This window comes from Carassius auratus, chromosome 30, assembly GCF_003368295.1.
Source record: "Carassius auratus strain Wakin chromosome 30, ASM336829v1, whole genome shotgun sequence".
In the NCBI taxonomy this organism is placed as follows: Eukaryota; Metazoa; Chordata; class Actinopteri; order Cypriniformes; family Cyprinidae; genus Carassius; species Carassius auratus.
The window spans coordinates 21,576,225-21,601,104 of NC_039272.1; the positions used below are offsets into that span (position 1 = coordinate 21,576,225).

A 24,880-nucleotide genomic window follows, 5' to 3' on the forward strand; every position below is an offset into this window, starting at 1 on the left:
GCCTCTGGGGAATAAGCTGCTAAATTACATTCTAGTACTGCTTCTAACCACAAGGTGTCGCTCTAACCTAACTGAAGACGAACTTGTAAAGTCGGTGTTCAGGGTACTTGCACCACTCAGTTGTGTTGATGTGATGTACCTCACAACTGATACACTTTATGTGTTTGTGGACATTCTAAACAATAATGACAGTGAAAGGGCTTCTTTTGTGTAGCCATCCTTCAAACCTAGAGTCAAAAATTCAAGTTTAGGATTAAGGCTATGTTTCTTAACCAGGTGGACCCCAACAAACCTCCAAGAGGTCCTTAAGTTTTAAAATAAGACAAAACGAGCAATAAAAAAGCTAGTAAAACAACTCAAAATAACTGAATAAAAAAAAAGATTTTAAAAGAGGGAGTGTTCCCAATGTGTTGAAAAACACTCATTTATGAAGCCTAATGTTACAACTATAATGTTATTTTTTATAATGAATATGCATTTTAGTTAAGCCCCAACGTCTAGATGCAAATCACTCTGTGAGAAATTTTTATTTTAATTTTTTCTCTCACAGATTGGTGGTTTTAATGTTACAGTATAAAACCTCAATGAGTCATGCTGTCGTTCTGTCTCATCATTTATAAAGAACAATGTGGTGAGATATCTTTAAATAGTCTTTATTAACATTGGGAAATTTAAAACAGAATTTTCCCACATATATCATGATCTATGTATTGTAATACCCATCAGCAGGATGGATTTTTTTAAATATTACAATAATATTGTAATTGAAAATCGTAAGGAATCCAGTACATAATTGCATTTGGTAAGTCAACAAACAAAGGAAGAGCCTCGTCTTCAAGAAAATCCTGAAAAATGTATAGATACGGGTTATTATAAGGCCAATACGATCCAAAAGCATTACACTGGTCATTGGAGAAATCGAAAGGTTACTTACAACAGGCCATAAATTCATCCTTTGGGCTGTTTGAGTACCTGACGGATGCACTGAAGTGGCTTGAAACTAATCGAGCATACAGACGCTCACACTAATATTGCTCAGTGTATATTACAGGCCTAAAGCATACGCCACATCTACTTCTCAAAGTCTGCTAAATGTCAAGAGCTTTTTAGGTCAGCGGTTGAGTATCCTGAAACTTTGACTGATTGAACATTGAGGCAGTTTCCATGACGGGGAAGAGGCAAGCCAATAACATTTGGCTACAACATATGGCTCTGAATATCCAGTCTTAAAATACGACTGAAGATCCAGTCAGTGTAATTCAGTAGTGTCCTCAGCAGCATAAGAAACGTCCATTTACGCCAACAGCCAGGCACGCGAAACCAGCACCTTTAAAAAGTAGGAGCCTATATGCAGCCATGTTCTTTGCAGGCTGCCTATTTCAGGGGAAAATTGGAGGAAACATCGAAAAATGTACAGGTGTATTGTTAACAATAAAATTGGATAGGTAGCAGTGGCACTGAAAAGAATGAAACCACCTCAAAAATACAAAATTAAGTGCAACCAAAGGTTTATCATTCCGTGTAAGTGAGTGAACAAGAGTCCGAAAGCACATCAGACTCTCTCGGCCTGAATCGGATGCTGTGTATTTCGTAAAAAGGAAAGGAAAGTGGCGTTAAAGTCATGTTGGGAGGCAAGACTTGGAGGAGTCTAGCTGTCCTCTATGAGCTTAGCTAGGTTGTCTCTCAGCTCTGTCAGCTCGAAGATCTTTCCATCCAGAATCTCCAGCAGGGTTTTGAGGTTCTTGCGGAGGTTCTCCTGATCCACTTGACTTGCCTCCAGACGTTGCTCTAGATCAGCCAGCTGTTCCTCAAGCTCCTTGTTCCGCAAGTCTGTGTCCTGTAACACACACCATGCATCTTATACTCACCAAGACTGCATGCATTTGATCAAAATACTGTAAAAACGATTTTGTAACTGCAATATTTTGAAATATTATTACAATTGTAATTGTTTCGAAATGTAATTTATTCCTGTGATGGAAAATCTGAATAATCACAATGTTAGAATGATTTCTTAAGGAACATTTGACACTTGAAGTCACATGATCCTTTAGAAATCATTCAAATATTCTGATTTGGTGCGATGTAGAAAACAGTTGCGTAGTTTGAAATAGAAATCCTTTGTGACATGATGAATGTCTTTACTTTTGATCGATTTAAAGTGTATTTCATTTAAAAACCATACTGACAACTAACTTTTATGCTTATGTCAATACATTTTCAGGACAGTCCTTACCTCTAACTTTTTGGTGAGTTCATCTTTCTGAGTTTGAAGCTGCTTTGCATTTTCTACTTCTTCTTTCAGTCGCACCATTTCCTATGAAGAACACACAGGAAAGATGTTTTTAATAGAATCTGGAGAATGAAAGAATACATTATATATTTCGACCAGTGATAATGACTAGTACCTCTTCTTTTGCCTTTAATGTGCACTCCAGCTCCTCTATTGTTTGGTTCAGCTCTGTTTTCTGGGATTTGATCACATTGGTTTGACTACTCTGGCTTTCCAATTCTGAAACCTGCAGAGAAAAAAAAAATTAAAAATTGTCACAAATTTAGTTACAAAGATTTAAAGCTTTAACATTGACAGTGATTTGATGAAGTCTTTTTTGCTATAACAGTTGGTGAGGCCATGGAAAAAAGTTCAGCCTTATTTATGTGAACTTTAGATGAGCAGCAACAGTAATGACCAAAGAAAATGCAGACACTAAATTAAATCGCTGTCAGTGTGAACACTCCACCAGCCCTGTCACAGACTCACTATAGCAACAGTTCAAGACAAAACTAGATCTATTGAACTCTAGGACAGTATGTTCTTTATATGAAGTTACACATGGTAAATGTCATGATCTGGTCATTGAACTTCCATTTATTCACCACCAGAGATCATCATCCACAACACAGACTCTAACACTACACAGTAGACCCTGGACTACATTTCCCATGCTCCATTGCACCAATCACATTCACCTGATAACAATCACACCATGCACCTGAGACCAATCACACACACACAGCACAATCATCAGACACGCTTTATAAGCATTAGACTTCCCCTCATACACTGTCGAGTATTGTTCTGCGCATATCCGTCTACTAGCGATAGCTGTGATTCAAAGCCTTTCCATGTTAGTTTTCATAGTCTTGTTTCAGTTTCTAGTTTTCTTAGTCTTGTCTCTGTTTCTAGTTTCATAGTTTAGTCTCTTTCTTGCCTTGCCCCATTACTCGTGTTTTGACCCTTTTGTTCTAGATACTGGATTGCTTAGCCCTCTGGATATTGTTCGCTCATTGAAGTCCCATGCTTGCCCTAGGATTATTCTTCTGGCTTGCCCTCTATATACCTGTTTGCCAGTGTTTGACCCATGCCTGTTTTGACCACGTCTCTGTCCAATAAAAGCTTGCATATGGATCTGCACGTCTCGTGTCTCGTCGGCTCCATTACAGTAAAGGTCAACCCTCCCCTCCTCACCCGTTTGTGTAGTCTTTCAGCCTCTTCCTGATAAGCTGCTAGCTGCTGTTTCCATTGTTTGACGTTGGCTGTGGACTCCAGCAGAGCAGCTGTGAGCTTGGCATTGTTGCTCTTTAGTGTTGCAAGCTCTGCTTCCCAGTGTTTGTTGGTAGTTGGGCTGTAGAACAAACAAACAAAAAATAAATACTTTAAAAACAAACTTGCAATAATATCTCTGATAGTTAATTTTTAGGCTGGGGATTCAAACTATAGGCCAAGGGTTTTAAAACGTTGTTCCTTCGAAGTACCCCCAACATTTCACTCAGAGGGAGCTAGCAGCTATATATTTCATGTATAAAGCTTTATATACTGTGTGTAAAAATATTAAGTGTGGTATTATAAATACTTTTTTCTAAAACTGAACTGGCTTTTACATAGTCTCAGTCCTGAAGCCAACACAAATGATTAAAATATTATCTTGAGAATATTTCTTTGTATTAAGTATTATATTGTATTTGTATTCAGCTTTGTGTTATTTTTTTCCATCAAATAGACTTATAAAGACTAAAGAGAATTAGAAATGTTTAAAACAAAGTAGCTGTCAGTAGAATAAAATTGTGGTTTAATGTCATTTTATTTTAAAACAGTAATGCTATCAAATTTCATATTAAACTTTATTAATATCTTATACTACCCTTCAAGTTTTTGGGATCAATTATTTATGAAATCTATATATATATATCAGCTTATTTAATGCTTTTATTAAGCAAAGGTGCATCAAATTGATCAAAAGTGAAATAAGCCATTTATGTTACAAAACAGTTTTTTTTTTTACTTTCTTTTCAAAATAAACTGATGAAAAACATTATTTCAACATTGAAAAATAATAAATGTTTCTTGAGCATCAAATCAGCAAATTAGAATGATTGTGAAGGATCATGTGACACTGAAGACTGTAGCGATGAAAAATTGCCGTCATTTTTTAACAAATAAATAACTGCGTTGGTGAGCATGAGAGACCTTTCTGTGTTTTACCTAGACTTGGACGCAGTTCAAGAGCAATTACCAGCGATTATTACAAACTCTGTGATCCAAGTTCTGTCATTTGCATAAAAATGACAATAAAAAGACTGATGGAATGTGACAAGCTGAAATAGATCAAAGGAGAAAGTCACCTAATGATTATAAAGGAGACAGAAAGTCTCAAAGACAAAAGAACAAAGCCAATTCTTCACTTATGCAATGACCATCTCTCATCAGTCCATCTGTGACCTTCATAAAGTGACAAACATCAAGCATACATTTACAATGTGCTCTGTTCCTCATGTAGTGACAAAAAAAAAAATGCTGCATCGAACACATAACCAGCTCACATCTATGAGGAATCCCATCCGCTGTGATCCTGCTCAACATCTCATCACACATCCCACTCCTCTGCCACGCACTCCACCACAGCTTAACTACGCAACCAAGACACGTGTAGAGAAGCAACACAGAGTCCTCAGCGTTGTCGCCCACACTACTGAGCGACGCCGGTTCCCTTTCATCTCCCCCAGTGCAGCCACCTCTGCTGCGGCTGACGTGATCGCCTCCTCCCCGGACCCCCGCTCTGACAGACAACACCTCAACCCACACTCTCCAACTCCTACTGAAGCTGTGACACAGTGGGCTGGAGACACACATGCTTATAAAGCACCGCACACAAGGAGAAGAAATGTTCCTCTGCAGAGAAAGAGAGGAGAGCAGAAGAGAGTGAAGCCCTTCAGCTTCAAGCTACGAGAAACAGGGTCTTCAGCATGGTAAGTCAATATATGTTGTATAGTACAGTCTGTTTAAATGTTCGTTCAGCCTTTTTAATTAAATTGAAACTTTGAGATTTAACATTTGTCATTTTTAAGACAAAAAAAAGGAGAATCTAATCTTGAGGGGAAATCTCACGTATATAATTAATAGTATATTTAATATTTAAGGACTGTTGCCCTTGCATGTTATCTCATTCCCAATCTTCAAATTGTATTTTGTGTTTTCATGTACGGTAATAAACTATTTTGATTTAAATTCAAGTCTTGAAGCCTCTCATTTCATGTATAACAATTGACATGTATAAACCGTCATGTCATTGCATTAGATATGAAATATTAATCTGAGTGCCATTATTTTAAAGGGCCATTGTATGTAAGCAGGTGCACAGAAGCATATGGCCGTCAGCCTTACATAACTACAAAGAACAGCATAAGCATAATGTCAGCGTGACTGTCCTTCAGGCCTGCTGAATGTGAATCAATAAACAATCTCTATCTGATGGCTCCTCTATTCAGAGCCTCAACAGCATATGATTTCAAAGGGTTCACGGTGCCTCTCTGTCGGATGTATACATTTGAGGTCACTGATAAACTGGAGTGCTTTCCATATGCCACATAAAAAGCAGTCCTGAATGAAGTTTTAAGACTATTGATTGGCGTACCACACATTTCGGTGTACGTCTCATATTAAGCCCCACTGTAAATGTGATTCACTACACTGTGGCAACTGCCCAACCAGCCCCTCAACACTCACTTTAATGTGCCGCACAAGACTGTGGCTGAGAGAATTACTGTTTGAAGAAATGCCTTCAAATCACTCACCACATAATAAAAGCCAAAGCAGAACAAATACACTCTACAAGCTAATCTATGACCCTTATACATACAGATTTATACACATTCATCAAGCGACAGGAACAGTATTTTTAAGGGGAATTTAGAAGTAAGGGCATCTTTGAAAGAACAAATAGCATTATTTACTTCAAAATCAATCTCACTAATGAACTAATTGGTTGTTTCATTTAATATCATAGTGGTATGAATCAGTCTTAGCAAACTAAAGGGCAGTTAGCTTCACTAAGATCACTTACACATATCAACCAGTTTTCATTGTTAAAATTCAACTTCAGCAAACTGAGAAATTGAAGTGTAATGACATTTAATAAATGTATTAAATGATTTCTCAGATTTACAAATATCAACCTTAGAATCACAATTTCATACAAAAAAAAGACCATGAAACAAAGTCACAAAGGATGCATTGCAAAGATTTTCCCAAAACGTTGCAAGAAAGATCAGGGAATGTTTTCTCTACAGAGGATTTCAAAACACAAACTAATAAAACACAACATCAAGAGAGTTCTGCTGACATAAATATGCATATCTGTAAATACTAACAGAATTTCATATAGAATTAACTTTTTGTTGCATCCACAGTCATTGTTGCATAAGAATGTATTCAGTGAAAACACTGTAGTCAAACAGCTGCGAATATCAGTAGGAGCAGACTTGGCAAGTTTTTAGCACGTGTCTGAAAAAAAACACACACACAAAAAAGACCATATGAATTTGTTCACAAAAATATGAATTCACGTGGACAAAACACTGTCTTGTTTAAGGTCACATTGTAAGAAAAATGTTGTTTTGACTTAACAGTGGGTTTTCTGACTCATTTTGCAAAGGCTCAGAAACAGATGACGCCGCCTCCATCTTCATAAGTCACATTTGCTCTGGGCTGAAAACATGCCACTGTTTTATATGATTTTGACTTGTTTGGACAAATTATTACTGGGAAAACATATATAGTTATTGATCCATGGTTCTAAAACTCTAACAAAACATTTAAAGTAGTTGTTTGGAAGAGAGCTGCAGTGTGGGTGTTGAATGCGGTTCGGTCCACTGTGCATTTGCGTCCAATAATGGGTTAGTACTTTTCAAGTGGCAGGTGAGAGTGAAACATTAACCTGAGATTATGTAAGAAATGGTGGGATGCTATTTTTGAACCTGCAGCACAGGATTGCTCAACTAATTAAAATTCAAGCATCTAGAGACTCGGTGAAATGGGCTCTAAACATTGCCTTTGCAGTCAGACTAAAAAAGCTGCTGAGTACATACTCATGTGAACAAGTGTCTGAATGTACTGTAAATAATTTAAAAATGGTTGAGAGAAAAGCACAATGAACTTGCATCTGTTAGTGTTAACTTTAACACCACTTTTACTTGGGACTATAGGTACAACTTTTGTTAAATTAGGTATGCATTGATATTAACAAAAACAGCTTATATTAAAAAGTTAGTGCTTTATTTGAAGTGTTTTGGACTGCTGAACAGATGATAGAGCTTAGAAGTGGCAGGCCAATTTTTTATTTACCTCTTTGTCTGAAAGAAGAAAGTCATATACACCTAGGATGCCTCGAGGGTAAGACAGGCTAACAGGCTAATAACAGGCTAATTTTAATTTTTGGGTGAACTAATCCTTTAAAATTCTAATGTTTTGTTGAATTAAAAAAAATCAACACTAAAATCGAAAACCAATCTTTTAAAATGATACAAGTAAATTTAGGCATCACAACATTATAATGTAAAGTAGGAACTAATTTGCGAAACATTTAAAGCAGCGGTTATCAATTCCAGCGTCTGAGCATGGGATATCCAGTGGAACACTATGGAACATTCGTTCATGGATATGCAACTTACTAGAGAAGTGTGAATTGTGACATGATAAACCTCTGTAAATAAAACAATTTAAATTCCCATCTAAATTCCCATTTTAATGCCCTTTGACTGGAACATATACACTTGCTTCGAACTGGAATCATGGCAGAATATCCTGCGATGTCCACTTCGCAGGGCACTTCCGGTCAAATAGAGCAAACGTCTGAAGTGATAAGAGAAACATACAAAATATGCAGAGCTGGGGGGTGCAAGGACTGGAGCTGAAAACCACTGATTTAAAAGAAGAAGAAAAAAATTGCTGAAAATGTATTCACCCGCAGGCCCTCTTAGATGTAGATGAGTTTGTATCTACACCGGAACAGATTTGGAGAAATTTAGCTTTATATCTATTGCTCACAAAAGGATTCTCTGCAGTGAATGGGTGCCGTTAGAATGAGAGTTCAAACAGCTGACCAAAAATAATACTTCAGTCCATTATTGAATATCTTGTGAAGTGAAAAGTTGCATGTCTGTTAATAAATAAAACCCATAAGATATTTTTAACGTCCCTCTTTTAACTTTTGGCCAGAAGCAATGGTTTAAAGTTAAACACTCTTTTATAATGGATTTGTTTTATACAAATATGAAGCTTTTCACTTCACAAGACAATAATTGATGAACTAAAGTCTTTTGGATTACTTGTGGATTATTGTGAGGTTTTTATCAGGTGTTTGGACTCTCATTCTGACGGCACCCATTCACTGTAGATGATCCATTGGTGTGCACGTGACGTAAAGCAAAATTTCTCCAAATGTGTTTCGATTAAGAAACAAATTATCTACAACTTGGATGGCCTGAGGGTGAGTAGCACAATTAAATATCAAATATCGATCATACCTTGAGTCGGTATCGCTAATATTAGCTAAAAAAAAATGTAAGCAGAATTTGAATAAATAATTGTACAAAAATGTACATTAAGCCCCAGTTACCTGTGTGCAAGGGTCGGCGTGGTTGGGGAAAGGTCTGATTGGAGCATAGAATTTGGTGACACGTCAGACAGAGTGACGTCATCACCAGTGCCATTGATTCGGCAGAGGTCCGCAGTGACGGGTGGAGTCAAGGGGGAATGGATGTCAGCAGGTGATTCCTGTGGAAAACAACAAATCGTGGGTTATTTGTTGCACCCTTACATACTTACAAAATATTATTTTGCATATATAAACATTCAGCTGCTAATTACAATTGAGGGATTTATGAAAACTACATTTTCACAGCGACGAGAGATTTTCTTTGGAGACTGAAATGTTGTCATTGTTCCATACTGGTTAGACTATGATGAGATTTAATCGTAAATGGAAAATATACTGATTGCAAAAAACTATCATGGATTAGGATTTTTACAATAACTGTATATATTCTCCTTGAATGTCAATCTTGAGAGTTTTTGATTGATGATTTGGAAAATCTATTATTCCAAGCAAACTACACTCCATGGTAGCAACAGGTCCATCCTCCGAACATTACAGGACATACCTGAGAGGGCGAACTTGCCAGATCCATCTTTTCTAGAGACTTCTCCTTGGCCATCCTGGCTGCTTCCTTGTACTCTGCAAATTTATCTGCAAACTGAGAAGAGAAATGGGTTTTAATAATCACAATAAGTAGATTTTTATTAGCTGGTTAGTGCTAGTTTGGTGTTGGTGTCTCTGGTCCAGCTGATAAACACATCAATCAGCAAGATCTTTATGCTGAAGCTTTTTCAACCAAGAAAGTCATGATGGTCAAGTTAGCTAAATAAAGCCTGATCCTGGTGCCTATTAATTCTTGTCTTTTCAATATTGTATGTAGAAACATAAATAAGGATGTCATGTTTATGTGTTAAAATGGATGAACTATTTTAGAGTGGATATGCGGTATCTCTGCTAAAAAAAAGAAGCAATGGTCAGAGTTCCCAATATAGACTCTTCCTATTAAAGCTTCCAGAGCTCTAGAAGGACTGCAGCATTTCCCTTTGAATATCCAGCAGAGAGACCGCTGTACGCTGACACTTTAGGTTCAGGACAACAGTGCTCCATTAACAATGTTAAAACATCAGATCTCAAGTGAATACACATCAGAAAGAGAAGGTTTATGGCACGCTTTTTTGAGAAAACTGAAAACAGGTCAAATAATGCCCATAACATTGACTGACAAACAATTGGTGGTTGACTTCCATAATGGGAAAAAAATACTATGGAAGTCAATGGCAACCACCAACACCAACTTCTTTTTTGTTCAACATAAGAAAGTAACTCATACAGGTTTGGAACGGCATGACAACGACAACTATCCCTTGAAGCTAAATTTAAATAAAATATCAATATTATATGAAAAACCTTTAAAAAGATTTTCCTTGGCAACTAACTGAAATAAGTTTAAGTATTAAAGTTACTAGCAAAAGTAGAGTGATTATATCTAGTATCTTAGATTTTTTTATTAAATTCGGTTTTGAAACCATGGTTCAGTATGGTTTCGGTATAGCAGGGGGACAAAACTAAACTAAACTAAACTAATTTTTATTTTTTTCTGAAACAGTGGTTTACTTAAGAAATTGCTCTTTCTTTGAATAAAATTCAAAATTCAATTATAATTAAGATTTTCTTAGGGATAAAAATTTACAGCAACTCATGCTCTAAACTATAAGGAGAAAATATTACATTTAATTACTATTTATTTTAAATATAAAATTAATGCTCCACGCTGCCATTGAGGCAATTATACAACAATAAAGAGACTCAAAACTTTATTTTTTTTATTTATATTGTTTATTTATTGTATATTGCTTATAACAAAAATTATTGAATTCCCTGAAAAAATGGACATGATTTGAAAGATGAGACTTTGTTTGTTATCAGAAGTAACAATATATAAAACTGGAAGTTTCCAATGAAGTTCACTTTGGCAATGGTTCAAACGATGCTGTATTTGTTAAGTATATTTGCGAACTAAACTGAAAGACCCATACCGAAAAAGAACATTTTCAAAAAGATCAATAAATAATGGTGATAATTCACTTTTTATAAAGTAAATACAGAATATGTAAAAGCAAAAGAAACAGAGAAAGAGGAGAGTGAAAGACAATAAAAGAAGGATAGAGGAGGAAGACAAAAAGTGTTGGTGAGGTTTTCTACCCCCAGTCCCTGACAGTGCATCATCATAATGCAGAGGAGCGAGAGATAGAGGGAGCGAAAGAGAGGAAAGCACTGCACAGAAGAAGCCTCCCACGCACCGATGACTGTACAGCTCCTCATTAGGGCACAGTGTGTAGGTGTTCCCCAGCTCAGAAACACAGGGGGTGGAAGAGAACGAAAGAAAGGGAGAACAAGGCCTCCAGAGACTCAGGGAAGAAAATGAGAGATAGCAAGACCGGAAAGAGAAAGAGAGAAAAGGAGAGAGAAAGAATTCCACCCACCTTGGCCAGATGATGCTCAGAGGAGAAGCCCAGCCCATACACTGTGTTGGCACGGCTGTCTGCCCACTGCCCAAACTTGTGAGATGTCTTCGTGAAGGTCATGTTCGGGGTGATAGTGCTGTTTATTATTGCCTGTGAGATGAAAAAAAAGTACTTCTCAGAAATGCCTGTGAAAAACATAAGTTGCACTACGATGATCAATCTGGCCGTCAAGTGTAAATAGGATAAATAGGGTCCATAACATGGGCTGACTGACATATTGGGTCAAAATCCGGCAAAATAGTTTTTAGGAAGATCCATTAGTTTATCAACATATTCTTGCAGATTTGTTATCTGAGATGTGGCCTTTAAGTCAATAAGCTGAAATATTATAGCCTTTGATATTTCAAACTAAAATAAAGCTGAAATAAAATTTAATTAAATATAAATATTATATAAAATGCTAAAAATTGAAATTGAACAGAAATCTTAGAAACTAAAACTAATAAAAATGAAAAAAGTTCATAACAAAATTAAATTGAAATTGAAAATATAGAAATAAAGTAAATTCAAATTTTACAAAGAATTTAAGAGTATATATCAATAATTGCTCACTGCCATTATAAATCTTGGAAGAGTCAGGACTTATTTGCTGTACAGTGAGAAGTCTGTCTTAGAAATGTTTCTAAAATGTCTTCATGAGATGGTCAGGACACGGTCCGAAATGTCTGCTCACAAACACTTAAATGCCTTCAGTACATCTCGAGATATTTCCTGCGTTATAAGCCTGTGAAATGTTATTGATGAAATGACGACAGTCGCTGCCAGTGAATGTGTTTGTGTGGGTGTGAAACCGAGAGCAAATAAGGAGGAAGGAAAGAGCGAGAAGGAGAAGGAGAAGGAGAAGGAGAGAGAGGAAAGAGGTGCACTGTGAATGTTGCACATATTATGTGGAGCTCACATAATCATAATTTGAGCATCAAGAAACTCAGGCATCTTCCCAGCCAAAATTTCTATCCTTAATCCGTATCAGTTTCCCGGCAGAAATATCATTCTATAACATAACATTCTTACGAAAATATGTAATAACCTGCAACATTACAATGATAGTAAGACTTCATGTGATGGTGTTTTTCTTGTTCGTGTGGTAAGATTTTTTATTACTTGTTTTCAACATAAGCATCATATTTTCATCTATTTTTTGCAGTGTACATCTTTAAGATGGGGAATGTAGAACATGGAATAGATGGATGCACAAAGCATACTGATCCACGAAGGCTGCGTGGATAAGAGGCCTCGAGCGCTCTCATACTCCCACACACTTCCAGAACAAGGCCAATTGGCCACACACAAACGTGTAATTTCAAGCGAGAAAATTGACAGTGGGCTACCACTGTCAGCTTCCTGTGTGTGTGTGTGTGTGTGTGTGTGTGTGTTACACATGTTATACAATCGTTCCCTCAGAGAGGATGAATGCTGTTCCCTCTGTTCTACACTCCCAGTATTTAGCATTCGCACAGATATTACAGGTTAACTTACAGAGCACAACGGTAGGGTTCTAGAAGTTAAAATCCCTCATTTTTAATTGCACATACTGTACATATTTTAAAACAAATGTGTTCCGAGCACTGAGTTTAAGTGACGGTTTATGCCTCTGTGAAAAGCAGAAATGTGATTTCAATTTCATATCATTTTTAAGCAATGAATATCTGGTGAATTACACATAATCCTGAAGAGAGATCCACCAATCATGAAGTTTCTGTTACCATAGCAACGGGAATCGCAGCAACCGTACAGCGCAGAAGTAGTAGTCCACATGTCCGTAGTTTATTTTAGTTCTCAGTACTCTGAAACATGCATCCTTTCAGACAAATAGTCAATGCTCATTACCTGTAAAAACTGTAATGGTGGAAAACGATTTTTGATATGGCTTTTGGATCAACTGCTCCATGTAGAGATGACAATACTGGAATTACATTTACACATAAATAAATCACAAGCAATGATTTCTGGAGGATCATGTGACACTGAAGACTGGAGTGTGCTGAAAATCCAGCTTTTCTACCACAGGAATCAATTACATTGTAAAAATATATTACAGTAGAAGACAGCTAATAATATTTGACCATATTACTTTTTTACTGTATTTTTGATCAAATAAATGCAGTCTTGGTGAGCATTAGAAACTTCTTTCAAAATAAAATAAAAAAAAAACACAAATAGCGGGTAAAATAAGTATTGAACACATCAACATTTTTACTCCGGAAATGTATTTCTAAAGGTGTTGTCGACTTGAAATTTATTCCAGATGTTGGTAACAGCCCAGGTAATCCATACATCCATGCAAACAAAACAAATAAGTTCAGAAATTAAGTTACATGTACAGTACAGACCAAAAGTTCAGACACACCTTCTCATTCAAAGAGTTTTCTTTATTTTCATGACTATTAAAATTGTAGAGTCACACTGAAGGCATCAAAACTATGAATTAACACATGTGGAATTATATACATAACAAAAAAGTGTGAAACAACTGAAAATATGTCATATTGTAGGTTCTTCAAAGTAGCCACCTTTTGCTTTGATTACTGCTTTGCACACTCTTGGCATTCTCTTGATGAGCTTCAAGAGGTAGTCACCAGAAATGGTCTTCCAACAGTCTTGAAGGAGTTCCCCGAGAGATGCTTAGCACTTGTTGAGTGACCCTTTTGCCTTCTGTCTGCGGTCCAGCTCACCCCTAAACCATCTGGATTGGGTTCAGGTCCGGTGACTGTGGAGGCCAGGTCATCTGGCGCAGCGCCCCATCACTCTTCTTCTTGCTCAAATAGCCCTTGATGCCTTCAGTGTGACTCTACAATTTTCATAGTCATGAAAATAAAGAAAACTCTTTGAATGAGAAGGTGTGTCCAAACTTTTGGTCTGTACTGTAATAAAATGGAACGACGCAGGGGAAAAAGTATTGAACAAATGAAGAAAGGGAGGTGCAGAAAGTCTTGGAAACCCAAGACACCAGCTGAAATCTATCAGCAGTTAGAAAGCAATCCTGCCTGAGCAATAATGAATATTAACTGATTCAGTCCCAACACCTACAGTACCATGATGATGAAGATGAAACAAGTGGCAAGATCCCAAACACAGCCAAGAAACTCTTATTGGTTTCAGAAAAATAAAACAAAGCTGCTAGAATGGCCAGCCAATCGTCTGACTTGAATCCAATAGAAAGAACTAAAGATCAGAGTTAACAGAAGAGGTTCACAGAACCTTCAAGATTTGAAGACTGAGTGGAAGAATGATCCAAAATCACTATTACTACTACTATTACTACTAGAGTAATGTATGTGACTAGTTTCTCCATGCAGGAGACGTCTTGAAGCTGTCATTACCAACAAAGGCTTTTGTACAAAGTATTAAATACATTTCACTAGTTCCATACCTTCTCCCTGTGTCACTCCATTTTAATACACATAGCTTAAATTCTGAACATAGTTGGTTTGTTTTCTTTGTATGTATGGATTACTTGGGCTGTTACCGACATGTCCACAGCACCTTTAGAAATATATTTACTGAGAAAAACTGTGATGTTCCTTATTTTACCCACTGTATACACAATCCCAAACTTTTGAACGGTAGTATTTTTAAATTAATATACTCATAATGAAATGAGTAGTTCCTTGAGTTACACATTATTTTAAGGTCCAATTCTCGCTATTAACAAACCATTAACTGGACTTTTTTCCTCAGTAAACTCCTAATTTGTTAGTTAAGGTAGTTAAGTTTAGGTATTGGGTAGGATTAGGGATTTATATGGTCATGAAAAATATGTGCATTATAAGTACTAAACAGCCAATATTTTAATAAGAGGAATGCAACTGATGTGCTGTTGTGATTGACATTAAAGCTGGTCGGGTTTCATTCAAGAACTATTTATTCAGGATGTTTTTTAATTGCCTATAGACAAACTCTCCTGAATCACTAATGTGCTCTATGCAGACACTTCAGAACCCTCAAGGCACATAATATGAGCTTCTGGCATACATAAAGCAAAAATTAAAACAACAGCGCTTTTCAAATATTATAGCAACTAGAATTTAAGTATAACAGACACAGTAACACATAAAAAAATCAGAACACACAAGTAATGGATAAACAACCAAACACAACACAATAGCATGTTTTGCACGAGCAAGCAGCTCATTATTTTCTTCAGAAGATGTACAAATATAATTGTTGAGATACTGAAGGTTTTCTACCAAATCTATGTTAGTGTTTGCTAATCTGCATTAGCATGACTGATGTTTGCGCTGTGCCCAATCTACATATTAAGTATGGTAAACTTAATGAAGTGATGAGCATGTGTATGTGTGGTAGTCCAGCTCAGGACTTTTCCATGCTCTCGTGTATGTGCTGCACAGCTAGCTGAATGCTATGTATGTTAAAGCAGGTATTTGTCTTTATTTTCAGATGTAGACTGCTCGGCGAGAGCTCTAATCAGAGCTGTATAATCACTCACTCACTTCAGGCTTTTAATTGCATGAGAACAGCTGAAAGCTGTACAGTGGGTGGACAGCAGCAAAGAACAGTGCTAAGACTAACATCTCTGTTGTTGGAAGAAGCTGTCCATTTCATGCCACTTTGGCAATCTGTCAGGGGTTAAAATAGAGCATAGTGTTGCAACCGTAACCAAGTTATTTTCTTTAATTACAAAGAAACAGCGGGTAATAATGGGGAATAAAACTTTAAAATTTGTTTACAAAAAATATATATATATAGAAAGACTGAAATAAATAATATTTTCTTGTGAAACGTATGTCTTACAGGGAAGCTGCATATAAAAAATAGAAGATTTTCTTCTTCCCAAAAATTGTAGTTAACGTTATCAGATTGTGCTTATACATGATGACTCTGCTCACACATTGTATAACAAAATTTTATAATAATATAGCTTAATGAGGGATTTTCGGATTTTCGGGTTTACTTTTTTATCGGAAACAATTCAATTAGGTAAAGAAGTTTTAGAATCAGGATTAAATCTAATTTATACACACACTAATCTACATAAATGATGGTGTACAAGAATCACACATAAGCAGCCATGATGAAGCAATGACGTTGCACAGGGACTTTTGTTTTCGAACCTGTTAATTTACATAAAACATTCAACAAACTGTTTCACTAAAATTTAACAAGAAGAATGCATTTGGTTTAACGGTGAAAAATTGTGAAAAGTGATCATGTTACACTTCTAATGCTAAAATCACTGCATGTAAGTGAAAAAGCTTCACTTTTCTGAAAATGTTTATTGAAATGCTACTAAAAAATTTATTTCTGAAAAAAAAACAGTATTGTTTCTACTTTACTTTATTGTCTCTAAATAAAATGGTAACAGAAAAAAATGTGAAAGAGAAAAGTCCTCAAAGAAAAATACAAACAAACTGCATTTGATCAAATGCTGTCAAGGGAAGTTATATTCAAGATAAAGTGAATAGCGCTCAGTGGGTAGAGACCTTTCTGCTGGCTGTGCTTCTGCCTATTATAGGTCAATAGTGGTTCAGATAAGGACAAGGCTTTAGTGACAAGTCCCTGTCATTCAGAGTGACAGGACCACAATCAGCTGTCCCATACAAAAGTAAGGGCAGAATAAATTGCATAGGGGTAGAGGGAGAAAACACAGGAATGGACAGATCTTGAATATCATGTCAAGCTTTACATGAGCTCTTCAATCAATGTAGCATCCTGCTAATACCTTTAGCCACTGTGAGCCGTAAGTGAAATTCCCTTCAGGGCTCAGACTTGGCTTAAGATCAGGCTCTAATTACAGCTGCTGCGCTGACCCCATTCCCTGCCCCAGTCTCAGAAGGAACAGTAACATTTAAAGGCATTATAACTAAATGGTTACCATATTTATGTACCCTGATGCTATTTTGATGATACGCCAAAGTATTTCAAATTATACCATGGAATGACCGTGGTATTTTCTGTACCCCTTTTTTTTTCTTTCTACGTTTTGGTTGATAGATGCCTAAATCAAGTTAAGACTGCTAATGTATTGTTTTAACCACCACTAAAATGCTGCATGTTAAAGAGGTTATGGGATAGGTACATTACTATTAAGGGTGTCTATGCACTTATATTTTGGGATGCAGTAGTTGCATTACAAATGCGCTTTATTTAGTCAAAGTTTGAATTTTAATAAAATTAAATGACTAAACATATTACGTTTAATCAAACATAATGCAAGTGGCATCGCCTGTGAAAAAAATAATTTCCTTACACCTTGAATGCGTGTGAGTGGACACAACCTTTTCACATTTATCATTAAATCGTTACTTTTCACACAGGCTTTTAAATGTATTTTTCATGGTTAAAGCATTTTTACTCATTAAAAATACCATTTCACATTTTAAAACTAATTGTAGGAATATGGTTACATTGCTTGTTATAAAAAGGTCAAATTGTCTGATAGTTTAAGAGACTTATTGACCGTGACACACAATATCTGCATCAATCTTATTTAGAAATTAAAAAACATGCTCATCACAGAAGAGATGTATTCAAATCACTGTATCTATAAATTGCACATTAATGTTTTTTTGAATGAGCATCATTTTGTTTACCCTATGGTATGTTTAAGATCTACACAAAATTAAAAAGGATCATCTGCTCAGAAACAGTGTGTGTTTGCCTTTGTAGGTGTCAACAGTCACAGTGCAAAGTGCACATGTTATTTCTGTCGCTGAAACCAAAAGCTAAGGGGAGGGTTGAGCATCCCAACTCACAAGCACATTCAGGCATACTGCGGGAGCTATTTTAAATCCAGCTCTGCTAAAGCTTAGGAACCGTAGGGATATGGTTAAGACTGTGCATGAAACACACCATCTGACTGCTGAGTTTTTGGTGGAGTGGTTGAAATCAATAGTGTGTCCACTCCTGCAGGAGCAATGCTGTGAATTATACGCTAATTAGGTCCAAGGGTTCATGATTTGCAATAAAAATACATTTTGTTGATTCTAACAGTGCATTTTTTGGTGGAGGATGGTAGAGGTATATGGTCTGCAATGGTCTGATTCCAAGTATTGTTAAAAATTACACAAACTATAATGAAAATAAATAGTTAAAACTATGAACAGCCTACGGTAAGATGGACGGACTTACTCTAGCGGATGCAGAGTCCCTACTACTGCCTATTGATGCTTCTTGGATTATTGGAGCATTACATCCACTGTATAAGACTGCACAGCAGTGACCAGTTCAAGTGCATGCAGCTCTCCACAGGGAGAGTGAGCTAATCCACTTCTATCCAAGGGAATATGTTTGATAGCAATCTCTAGCAGGTCGGTCCTTCGCACACTCAAATCTCTTGTGCACAAAAGGGTCCTGCAAATTCAACTGATGCATCAAACTCACATTATATTTTTGAGATTTGGAAAGCACTCTCAGAAGCTTTTCTTGGGCCAAAGACAATCCTTTAATCTCCACCGTACATATTCTAAGACCTATATACTCTTAAAAAATAATTGGTGCAAAAGGGGGTTTTGCTGAAGAACCATTTTTGGGTTCAACGTTTTGTGAAATTGAAGGGTTCCATGGATGTCAAAGGTTCTTCATGGAAGAATAGACTTTATTTTTAAGAATGTAAACATGAATGAAAATAAAACACCACGTTACCTTTGATCCGTCCAGGCTGATGATCCTGTACACGTTCCTGGTACTGTCATAGAAGTAAGATACAGTGACCGCATGTTTGCTGGTGGGCATCCAGTTCTTCTTAGTATTGGGGTCTATCTGGAAGACGTGTGCCCGGGTGCTGTAGATGGGCTGCTCCCTGAAAGGTAGGAAGAAGAAATGGTGAACCTCTTTGTGCCTGAGCACCATCGTCTCTCCGATTCCACCAGGCGCCCTGCAACGTCCCGGTAGATGGATGACCATTTCTTCAGCCTCCATCTTGCTGCTGATCACCACTGATTAAACCCAGGTGGAAACCTGGGCCTGTCCTAACCAGTCAGACACATTGGTGCCCTGCTACCAGTGCAAGGCGACCATTCAACGCCCTACTGATATGGAAATACCAGATGTTTTGCTGGGGCCATGTGGGATGGACACTAAATATAGTCAGGGACGCAGTAATCTGTGCAGTCCCACCCCATTGACCTGATCTTTGCTGTTGGAAATATGTTTGCACACATTGGACCACACTAAGAGCATATCAGGGCTCTTTTCCCAGACGGCCCGGCTCTGATAATCACACACAGATGAAGGTAACATAAATACTAGATGAATTAATGTGCATTACTTCCTTTATTCTAAGAGGATGAGTGAACTTTCATAAACACCAAGTTTTTCTATGCTGCATTTCAAGATTGTGTTAACAATTCAAAAGTCAACAATCCCCCCTTCATAAGGGCAGTTTAAGCAAAAAGGAAAATCCATGTTGTTTTAATAATATAATTATTATTATGTATGACTTTATTTCTTCTATGTAACACAAAAGAAGATATTCGGGAGAACGTTTCGATTGTTTTTCTCTATCAATGTCAATGGGATCTAAGACAAAACTGGACACTATTTACTTTCACTTCTCAGCCAGACAATTCTCAGTATATCTTCTTTTGTGTTCAACAGAGCAGGTTTGAAACAACATGAGGGTGAGCAAATTATAATAGAATTTTCATTTCTGGGATAATTCCTTTAAGAAATTAGTCATCTTGGAGGCCACGCACAGTGAAAAACGAAGGTCTGTTTTTTGTGAATCATCACCTTGGGCAAAAAAAAAGGATCATGTGGACCACAAGCAGAATGGAATAATCACTCTCTAGAATAATGGCCAATCATCGCTGAAAAGAACAAAAGGACACCGGAGCCCCAGTCAGATGAGCTGTTTTACTCTGAACTTTTCTCATTCTTCTCAACATAATTACACATTTATCATCATTCCAAGTGATACATACATGTCCTCAGCAATTCATGAGCAATTAGCATTCATGCTGCCAAAAACGGAATACACTTCTCAGTAAGGTTTAACTTGTTAACATTGGTTAATGAATATTGTATCATAAACCAAAGTTAAAGTTAATTTATTCTTGTGATTGGCGAGCCGCTATACTGTAGATAAATAACAACAAGAATAACAACATGCAGTAAATTTTAAAAGTATTATACCTTTCCACTGCACTGAAGGTTCTTTGTAGTGGAAAAAAACAGTCTTTGTAAAGGTTCTTTTGGGGGAAAAAATGTAACTACACGTTTGGAACCTTTATTTTTGAGAGTGTAGAAAATTACATGGGAGGTTTTCAAAAACAAATCCAATCACAGAGGTAATCCCAGTATAGACTGCTTATTGGAACTTTCCCAATACTTTAATAGCAACTGGCTTCAAATCAATGTCAAAGGGCATCTGTCTTGACTACTGTATACTCAAACATCAGCAGACAGAGCTTTTCCATATCATTGCCACAACCTACACTCCTCTGACCCAATTCCACACAAAACACCCTTCAAATCCCAATCAATCCCAATATATTCCGTCCTGCTTATTAAAATATAGGATCAGAAGTGGGAAGATCTGAGTGGGGGAAGGGGTAATATCCCAAGCACAGATACAGACGGTTCGTTGCTTCTATTCCCAGGATAACGAATCACCATATTCAATTACATTAGCGTGCTTCTAATCAGCTGCCGCTGGGTTGATGTGCAGGAATGAGAGGGAAAGGCAAGGAAGACGGAAGAAGAAAAGCAGGGATAGCTTAGTTGAGGAGGAGGAAAGAGAGCGCTGCGGAGTATGGAGAAGTGCTTACGCTGCACCGTGGAGGCGGAAGATCTCTGAAGAGCATCAAAGGCTTGTTGCATAATTAGCTTTTCAATTCTATTAAAATTCAGTTGCAGTCACCACGCATGGGTGGTTCACATGACATCACATAGTGTCTTGTCCAGAGGGTCATAACCATTAACTTAAAATAAATGTTTATTTTGTGAATGCAATCCATTTGTACACATACTTTACTCTGTTTTCACCTGAAATTAATTAAAGACATCTTTGGGGAAAGAACGAAACAGTAAATAGACTGGAAGTCATATTTCCATATTAGTGAAAATGACTTAAAATTAGCATGGATGCTTATAATTGTAGGTGCTTATTGGATACCAATTGTTATCAAACATTTTCTCATGTTATTATAATGATAAATACTTATTATGGTTTTACAGAATTAGTGTCATTCATAAATAATAAAATATATATATATTTACAATAAAAATGCTTCAAACTGTCATTGACTGAAGTGAAAAATCATTTTTATAGTATATATTTGACCAGTAGAATCTGTCACGCATGACATCTTCAATCTTTAGCACAGAAAATATGACAAAATTAGGTTAAAATACAAACTACACAAGTACCAATGTATTTTCTAAGTATCCAACAGTATCATATCGTTTCCTAAGAGTTTTCCATTTCATGTTTCATAAAATCATGGTTAAAAGCCAACCACCCACACAGAAAAAATAAGATGGCAGTACAGCCTGCATTTACAAAAGGAAAATGAATGCTAGATTTCATTCTAAACTGCGTCTGAAAACACAAACCCTCTAAGACAATCACTTGAAAAGTTGTTATTCTTTGCTTATTTTGAACAGATTGATCATACAAACCACTGGACTCACAAGTCAAACGTATCTCAAAGCTAAGACTGTAAAATGTTAGATGTAAGTGCTATAGTCAATTATATAAGGAATCAAACTTAGCCAGCTCTATATTAACATCAGCACACAAGGGAGACAATTTCACACCACCCACCTTCAACAACCCACCACCATCCAGAGCTAGCAGTCACTTCATCCACTCTTTACATGAACATCTGTATTTCTGTCCAAATAATACAGTAACAAAAAAGAAAACGAAATTCTGCCACACTTCCAGCTTGAGTGATCTTAAATAGTATGTACAGGTAGTGGACATACATGGATAAGAAGATTTTGTTGTTGCTGTTGTTGCATACTCACATAGATTTGTTACATAACCTGGCTGGCAGAATGATTGATCTTGATTTTGAAAAGTGACATCATTTTAATCTTTACATCTAAAACATCTGTTTTAGAAGAAAATAAATGAAAAAAGCGAAATAGATCACTTTTCATTTTATAATATTCATCTTCGAAGCACTGCTTATGTTTTCCATCTCTTCAGTTTCTCATTGCATTCAGCAGGGGGCAGATCTGTGAAAAGCCCCAACAGCCCCTACCACAGGCCTAACTTTTTCAGTGGCGTAAGTTTTGGAATTATCTTTTTTTATTATTATTACATTTTCTCTATTGGAATCTTAAAAAAGTAGAAATAGTTAAATATGAAAGTGTTTTAAGTGTGATTCGTGGTGCCTCATGGGCAGAGCTTAGCACTCTTGGATTTTTTGACTGGTGGCACTGCATTGTGGGTAATGTAGTTTTCACCGGGAATTTTACTGTTAAATTATTTTTATGACAATTTGAAATAATTCATATAGATGGCTTCAACAAAAACATATTGATTAACAACCTCGTAGCTCACAATAGGTCTGTCTTTAAAGGTTTATTATAAGTTATTGTTAAAAATCAATTTCCCTATGGAGAAAAGAAAGGTTTTTAATTCCAGGACCCAAATGCTACACTCTAGTACAACCACTATTGCCTGTTCAGTAATGTTAGCAAGCATACTACACAACAATCAAACACTTTAGCATGAAGTAAATTTAATTGTGTGGCACTGAATTGAGTAGGAAGTGGGAATACTTTTCTCCAGAGTAATACACTCCCTGAACAGCCCTTGAATATTTCAATGGTGATCATTTAATTAAGAATAAGGAAGATGGGCCTTGAAGCAATTATAGTATTTTATTTATTCATTTATTTAATAAAAGAAAATGCTTTCTCACCACAAGAAGATCAATCTTTATGTAATAAAACATTTAAAATGAAAACATGATCTTAAGCTTCCAGACACTGATCAAAGACTACCTTGGGAAAATCTTCAAGAGTCTGATTTATAAACAACAAGGGCTACCAATGAAAAGATTTTTGGTCATTCAGACCAAAACTGATGATAAGTGACCCTCCGAGCACCCAAGTTTGAATTTCCATGTATAGGGTCACCTATTTAAAATCTATATTTCAGTTCAATCTCCAGCTGAGCTTTGGAAATTCTGTGTACAGATATCAGATGTCATTGCCAATATTGGCTCCAAAACTGAATTGGTGAGGCTGTGCCATTCAGCGATGCTCTGCTGAAATGTAGATTACATAAGCATGATGAGATTATAGGCCTTTGGCACTGCAGCACATCAATATGTGAAATTAGCTAATGTTCATTCTCATTCAGAGTACATGCTTGTTATCATTTACCAAAAAAAAAAAAAAAAAAAAAAACACTATAGATCATACAAAGCTACCCAATATACTTTACTCTCAGTTGTCAAAAAATGGTTGTCGCAATGAATTAAGAATGAATATATATATATATAGTTATTTATATATTGTATGTTATTTATATATTATATATATTGTTACATATTGTTATTTATATAACACATATTTTTATTATAAATTATATTATATTATATAGGCTATGCATGCATGTGTGTGTTTGCTATACATTTCAGTGTGGGCATGTACTATATTTGTAATATGTAATGCACAAAAATATATTTATGTCATAATGTCATACTAAAGAAGAAGGCTTTAATGAGTATGAATAACTGCCCTTACATTCTGCCCTGGCTGTCCTCATAAGACCGGTGATACAACCGTCATACTGCGAGCTGCCAATTCCTACGGTACGTTTCGCTATTTACAAGCAACTCACCCCATGTTGCCGTTTATCCCTCCTGAGACGAGAAGCGATTTGTTGATCACCGAGTTTCTTCTTCCTGCTGAATGTCGCGGCTTTGGATGCGTTGCGCGCGGTCAGTCACATTATGAGCAGCGGCATTCTGCGTCTCTCGTTACGCGCTCTGTATGTAGGCTGTCAGGCGCACTGAATGAATCCCGCGGCGAATTACCCACTAATACTGCCCAATTTCAGCTAGTTTGGCACACGATGGGCTCACCTCGCATCTCGGCGATTCGAAAACGCGCCTGTATGCTAATTCTGAAGAGCGCAAGGTAACGGTGAATAAAGAACCGCAGTCTCTCTCTCTCTCTCTCTCTCTCTCTCTCTCTCTCTCTCTCACTCTCAGTGGGCGTGTGGCTCTCAAGATGTATCTACTGTCAGTCGATGGTCATAACACATACCACACAATATCCCACAACAACGCCCCCTGCCACGCTCTTCTCTCATTAAAAAACACTTGCCACTTTTTCATCATTGCATTTTACGACGATCATCGTCATAAATCACAGTAGTAACAATAATTACCCTATCACTGTCCTCTTTTTATGAAAATGTAAATAAAACTGTAACAACGAAAAATAACCATGGTTGTATTATAGTAAAACTGTAGTAACCCATGCATTTTTGGCGTATTGACTACCATTTCTATAAACACAGATTTACTACAAATACCATGTAACTATGGGTAATAT

The 24,880-nt window shown here is 36.6% G+C and overlaps 1 protein-coding gene across 2 annotated transcripts; it reads right to left on the bottom strand.

Annotated features, from left to right (window-relative positions):
- Positions 1 to 638: 638 nt before the first annotated feature.
- LOC113049625 (homer protein homolog 1-like) lies at positions 639 to 24,527 on the bottom strand. Of its 2 annotated transcripts, XM_026212133.1 has the most exons (9): positions 24,162 to 24,527; positions 19,001 to 19,157; positions 11,357 to 11,488; positions 9,439 to 9,531; positions 8,895 to 9,052; positions 3,470 to 3,626; positions 2,409 to 2,519; positions 2,237 to 2,317; positions 639 to 1,837 (listed from the first exon to the last, which is right to left on the bottom strand). In XM_026212133.1, exons 1-9 carry the CDS (start codon positions 24,164 to 24,166, stop codon positions 1,649 to 1,651), a joined length of 1,083 nt encoding a protein of 360 aa, XP_026067918.1. In that variant the 5' UTR covers positions 24,167 to 24,527; the 3' UTR covers positions 639 to 1,648. The 2 variants fall into 2 exon arrangements, with proteins under 2 accessions (XP_026067918.1, XP_026067917.1); XM_026212132.1 differs by lacking the exon at positions 24,162 to 24,527 and having other exon boundaries at positions 19,001 to 19,400.
- Between the last annotated feature and the right edge of the window lie 353 nt (positions 24,528 to 24,880).

Coding starts and splice junctions, on each gene's coding strand:
- LOC113049625 (XM_026212132.1), bottom strand. CDS start 19,276: ATGGAGGCTGAAGAAATGGTCATCCATCTACCGGGACGTTGCAGGGCG. Junction 2,318..2,408: donor CATTAAAGGCAAAAGAAGAG/GTACTAGTCATT, acceptor TGTTCTTCATAG/GAAATGGTGCGACTGAAAGA. Junction 1,838..2,236: donor AACTCACCAAAAAGTTAGAG/GTAAGGACTGTC, acceptor TGTGTGTTACAG/GACACAGACTTGCGGAACAA.